The sequence below is a fragment of the Oryzias melastigma genome, unplaced genomic scaffold (assembly GCF_002922805.2).
Source record: "Oryzias melastigma strain HK-1 unplaced genomic scaffold, ASM292280v2 sc00486, whole genome shotgun sequence".
Lineage (NCBI taxonomy): Eukaryota > Metazoa > Chordata > Actinopteri > Beloniformes > Adrianichthyidae > Oryzias > Oryzias melastigma.
In genome coordinates this window covers 14,766-21,073 of record NW_023417080.1, presented here as the reverse complement: position 1 = coordinate 21,073, position 6,308 = coordinate 14,766, and the positions used below count along the sequence as shown (strand labels likewise).

The window sequence follows — 6,308 nt, the reverse complement described above, 5'->3', positions numbered from 1 at the left end:
GCTTTTATGTAACTTATTTATATGTTTTTACTCTTAAAGTTTATTTGTAACTGTTTTTTAATATCTTAACTGTTGTTTTTTATTGTTCTTTTAATGTACAGCGCCTTGTTTGGCCAACGGCCATTTGAAGGCGCTATATAAATAAATAAAACTTAAACTTAAACTTAAAATACTGTCTAATTCTCAATTGACAATTCAATTTGCAATTTGATCATGAAATTTGAACATTCATTTTTCAATTAATATTTCAATATGCAATTCAGACTTTTAATATGAAAAGACATTTTGCAATTTAGAATTCAATATGAAATTTTTAAAAATTAAACATTAAATGAAAAAAAATAAATTGCATTGTCAAATATCATGGGTCTTGATGCCATAATTCAAATTCAATTTACAATTTAATATTTAAAAATGACATTTCAATACACAGTTTGCTTTAAATTCATTTAAAAATAACTTAAAGGGGCCCTACCATGAAAATTCTACTTTTTGGGTTTTAAATACATTTTACTGTTCATTCCTCACTATAAAGAACCCCTCCGTTCATGCATTTCTGAGTTCTGCATTTCTTGAAGAGCTCAAGAATCCTAAAGTGTGCTACCCTCCATCTGCCTCAGTGGACAAACCATTGGTCAGTTTTGGGTACACAGATTACATTAGGAACAAGAACTCTTCTCGGCTGCAAGCTCTACGTCAACTCCGCAGGGATCAAGTTCTTTCTAAGTTCAGAGGAATCTGTCCCTTCATCGACACAAAGCAAGAAAGAGATGCTTACCTACACAAAGAGCTTCAACAAGAGAAAATCCAGGAAGAAGTGCAGGTCCTGGTTCAAATACAAGAACCAGCCAAAACAAAGACACAGGCACCACAAAAACACAAGCTCAGGTCCAAACCCAAGCTCCAGCTAAAAAAGAGGACCCTGCCAAAACACAAGCCGCAATGCAATGTCAAGCCTCTGCACCCAGAAGGCCAGTTATGATCAGGAGACTTGCCCCAAAGATAAGTAATAACCAAACACAAAACCCAGTCCAGAAACAAGCCCCTTCCAGGACACAAGTACCCCCTAAAAAGCCGGTTATGATCCAAAGACTGACCCCTAACCCAAAACAAGCCCCTTCCAGGACACAAGTACCACCTAAAAAGCCAGTTATGATCCAAAGACTGGCCCCTGACCCAAAACAAGCCCCTTCCTGGACACAAGTACCGCCTAAAAAGCCAGTTATGATCCAAAGAATGGCCCCTAACCCGAAACAAGCCCAAACACANGAGACCTGCCCCAAAGCTAAGCAATAACCAAACACAAAACCCAGTCCAGAAACAAGCCCCTTCCAGGACACAAGTACCCCCTAAAAAGCCGGTTAAGATCCAAAGACTGACCCCTAACCCAAAACAAGCCCCTTCCTGGACACAAGTACCAGATAAAAAGCTGGTTATGATCCAAAGACTGGCCTCTAACCCAAAACAAGCCCCTTCCTGGACACAAGTACCCCCTAAAAAGCCGGTTAAGATCCAAAGACTGGCCCCTAACCCAAAACAAAAACCTTCCAGGACACAAGTACCCCCTAAAAAGCCGGTTATGGTCCAAAGACTGGCCCCTAACCCAAAACAAGCCCCTTCCTGGACACAAGTACCAGATAAAAAGCCAGTTATGATCCAAAGACTGGCCTCTAACCCAAAACAAGCCCCGTCCCGGACACAAGTACTGCCTAAAAAGCCGGTTAAGATCCAAAGACTGGCCCCTAACCAAAAACAAGCCCAAACACAAGTAACACCTAAAATGCCGAATAGGATCAGGAGGCTGGACTCAGTCCAAAATTAACCCCCAGCCTCAGACACAAGCGCGAAAAACAAAAAGCTTGTGTCCAACCTTAGAAATCAAGATTAACAATTTGGCACAAAGTAGATTAAAAAAGTTATACTTTAAAACACAAGAACTGCAAAAAACAAACAAAAAAAACAGTTCACCCAAACTTTTGCTCCTGTAAATTTGTGGGTTTTTTCCTCCGGGCACTCCGGCTTTTCCCACAAACCAAAAAAAAAAAAAAAAGTAATGCAACCACAAGGAGGCACAATTCCGTGCCTTCATGTGCCGGTCCCAAGTCCGGATAAATGCAGAGGGTTTTTACAGGAAGGATATTTGGTGTAAACCAAAGTCAAATCAAACATGACCATTAAAACAAACAGGAAAGATTCGCTGTGATGACTTCAAGAGGGATCAGAGATAAAAAGATCAGCCCAAATCAGCCACTCTCCTTCTGCACCCTGGAGCAGTAGAAGGGTGAGAGAGCTTTCATCCTCTGTGTTGGTATGTCTATTTTATGCTGCATTCACACCAGACGTGATTCACTTTTCAGGGGCGTCCAGCTTCAATGCTAAGTCAATGTACAGGCTCAAACTGAGGTCCTGGGGCGCAATTCCAGCATCAGGAGCCTGCTGTGTTTATGAAAGAATGTTGATGAGATATTAAACACCATCAGTGGTTGACAAATAATGCATGTTTGTAAATCTGACTCTAAAAAAGTCAATGCCTCACCAGCTACAAACCTCAGTGCACGTCACTGACTTGTGATAGGTCTGTTGCTCGGGAAGTCCAGCTGTACGTGGAAAGTTGTGTGTTTTTTTACTCAGTCGTTTTCAATCTCTTTGTGCACTTGTTCATAAAGTGCAGGTATATATGGATTATATATGGTATATATGGTACACTATATTGTGGGTCAACTGTTTTCATTAAGTGACAAATCCCTTCATTATCAACCACTGAAAAAAGACTGCAGAGATTTATCAATAAACACTCTGATGTGTCAGACATTTTCTTGTGTTTATCTGAGGTAACACTGTTAGTCTTTTGAAATATATCTGGGATGTTTTGATTGTGTTACCTGCTTAGTTATTTAACTTTAAGAAGGTGATGGGGCTGGGTGATGACGCCGGAGAGGGACGTCATGTTGGACATGATTTGAAGTTGATGCTTACAGACACATTTAGTGCCTAAACCTGATGAATTTTGGAACCATAACACTTCATTTAACCTTTAAATTCTCCTTTCTCTTTTTAAGTCTGTGGCCATAAAAACATTTAGAAAACAAAGTTTGTATCATGAGTTCTGCGTGCTAATGGCCGTGTTTCACTGCTGCACTTGTTTTTTTCTGCTGTTTTTTCTGTGTTTAAATAAATACATTGATTCTCGGCTGATTCACATTTTCTCAGAGGCAGTGGAGAATATTAGCCAGAAAACTCCCATGCTGCCATTGGCATCAGAGCGATGAGAGTGACATGGTCAGCAGGAGCTCTGGTGAGAATATGTCTGAAATATCTGACATGTCTGTCACAGAAAATGATCCATTTCACAGGTTTCATCTTCATTCACAGCACCAGAAGACGACCAAAGTTCTGAGAACTGAGGTAAAGAAATTATGTTTCTTAGACCTGCAGAAGTCTAAACTTTGTGCACAAACATCATCTATTTAACACAAATGTTCAAGCACTAAATAAACTGACCCATCAATTTTGCTTATCTTTGACTCCGCCTCTCCATTAGACCCTTCCTGGTGGCTCCGCCCATCAGTTTCCTTTGAGGTCGTGCTGAAGTTAGGCTGACTGCTCGAGCTTCCTGTTGCTGGAGTCTAAAGATAGAAGTGCATCCTCGTTAAGAACCCTTACAGGACAGCACAGGTACTTTGTTTACTACCTGCTGAGTCTGAGGGGCGGGGGGAAAGGGAATCCTGGCTGTGCTGCATTCTGCAGGGACCAGGCAGGACCTGTGAGGAGCCCAAAGCAGATCACACATCCGCTGCACCACAGATGAAACTCCACAACCTGCAGCACCTCTCACCTGTCTGTCTTCAGCGTCCGCTTTACCATGGCAACCGATGATCCAGCCCAGCTCTGACCTGCACAACAGTCTTCATGGTTATTCTCCTCCTGCAAATGTCTGCTGTTACATCACAGCAGAGGAAATCCACATGTCTAAAGAAAACATCTGCACGTCTTTCTCTCATCTGGAGCACATTTAGTACGAGTTTCACACCTGGCGACACAAACTAAGAAGATAAAAAAAGTCTTCATATATTTATAAATCCTCATTTTTTCCTTAATTAATTCCAGCATTTTAAAAAGAATTGTATATGTTCACGGGCGCGCGCCCTAACAACATTTGCATCTATTATAACATTCATAGCAGATTCAGTTAAATTTTAAAGTTTCTGAATAGTAAATACGATACCTGAATTCAAAACGAGCTTCATAATTTTCATAAAATACCTGGATCAACGGGGAATGTTGATATTTACATACGGTGTCACATTTATTTATGTTATGTTATAGAGTTTTCGATGTCATTCCGGTATTGACCAGCAGAGGGCAGTAACTCAAAGACATTTTTTGCATAGAAAGTCCTATAAGTTTAACCAAAGAAGAACATTAACAAATACAATATTTAAATAAAATTTTAAATAATATATTTTTTTTCAATCAGTGTTTGATGAAAAATGAAACTTAAAGGTGTTCTTGGAGTGGAGCTTTCGTTTTGGTTTTTAGTGTTTCGGCTGAAGGGAAAGTGAAAGTCAGAGCTCAGACTTTAACCTCCTCCCCGCTGCTGCGCCTCAGTCTGTCTCTCTGTCCGGTTCGGTTCTGTTCGGCGGGATGGCTGACGGTCCGCCGCTGATCGTGGAGGGGGACTGGGATCCGTCCCAGAGCAAAAACGTCAAGCTGAAGCTGCAGCTTTACTTCCAGAGCAAGAAGAAGTCTGGCGGAGGAGACTGCCGGGTGGAGCTGGAGGACAACGCCGCCAGAGTCTACTTCAACTCCGGGGAGGGTGAGTGCTCGAACCCGGAACCTCCAGATGTTGTAATGAAACTGAATTCTGTTCAACTAAACATACAGGCCCGCTCCTGTCAGCTGACATCCCAGCAGGCACTGCTGTTAAGTGCACGTGTGTGTGCGAGTGTAAATGTCACGCGCAGGCGTGGGGGGTAATCATAACTTCCCCTTTTCCACGCTGTCACAGAGTGAAGCCACTCGGTTGGGGGTGTCCTCTGAGGCTGTGATCAGCTGATCCCGTCAGTGATCTGGTGTTTGAGGAGGAGCAGCATCAGTCTTCTGATGTTCTCCAGGAGATTTGAGTTTCACACTCCGGCCCCCACCCAAAGAGAGCTGATATCTGCCCCACCTGTTTATGGAGAAGCAGGACTGCCCAGTGACTCAACACTCTTCATCATAACAGACTGGTCAAAGACTTTGGACTCAGCTCCATCCCGTCCTCTCATGTGTTGGGAGCTTTAAGGGGCCCTACCATGAAAATTCTACTTTTTGAGCTTTTAAATGCATTTTACTGTTCATTCCTCTCTAAAAAGAACCCCAAAACGGCAATTTGATCCGTTCATGCATTTAAGAGTAATCCTCTAAAAACCTGCACTGTCTGCAGCAGCCCCTCCCATACCCATGAAAACGAGCGGGTGGAAACGTGCTGATGTAAGTACAATGACATCTGCTCCCTCCAGGAAAAATCTGTGCTGCAAGCTCCGCCCCCAGAGTACAACGAACTTTCTCCGTGGAGCTGTGGTGCAGAGGTAGTTATCCCTGTCAGAATGTGTATCCTGGCAGGAGAGAACTACCTCTGCACCACAGCTGTACCAGGAACCACTCTCGGACCCATCTTTCAAGGTGGTCTTGGTTCCTTTCCAATCAGACTGAACTTCTGTTCGCTCTAAGATTCATCAGTCTGAATATGAAACAGAGAGTGGAACAACTGAACCAACACGGCCACCATACCCGACAGTCACGTGATGTAAACACGTTAGAAATGAGGTGATCAGTGAGCCGCAGACAAATGTAGAGCATTAGATTGTCATGTTATCCAAAAGGAAATAATGGATCCAACTATTTACTCATTAGAACGTTTATTTTAACACTAAAAAACGTATAACTCTCTACTGTGTCTCGTTACGCGGCACAAGCGCGGGCTGCTGCCGTGACGTCATCTTAAAGCTCTATTGTAGTTCTAGAATTCTCTTAAAACAATGTCATAAAACCACAACGATGAGACACGGAAACTCATTCAAATGTGGTCGGATGAACTCATGCTCAATAAAACAACTTTTAACCTGATCCACATCGATTCTACCTACGTGTCTTTTAGCGTGTCTACCTGTAGCGTCTCCGTCATGCAGGATTCCTCCGCGGTACCAAAGCTGCAGTTAAAGTGTTAAACCTGACCTTCATATAGACCAGGCATGTCAAACATACGGCCCGCGGGCCGGCCCCGGCCCATTGGATGATTTAATCCGGCCCGTCATAAATTTCTGAGT

The 6,308-nt window shown here is 42.7% G+C and overlaps 1 protein-coding gene across 1 annotated transcript; it reads right to left on the bottom strand.

Annotated features, from left to right (window-relative positions):
• Window positions 1-3,501: 3,501 nt before the first annotated feature.
• On the bottom strand, window positions 3,502-4,533 carry LOC112140408 (cip1-interacting zinc finger protein; the record flags this gene model as incomplete). Its single annotated transcript, XM_024263347.2, is given in 4 exon segments — window positions 3,502-3,626; window positions 3,692-3,761; window positions 3,836-3,937; window positions 4,264-4,533. Coding segments are annotated over 3 exon segments (224 nt in total), but the record flags the coding sequence as incomplete, so codon positions are not given.
• Window positions 4,534-6,308: the final 1,775 nt, after the last annotated feature.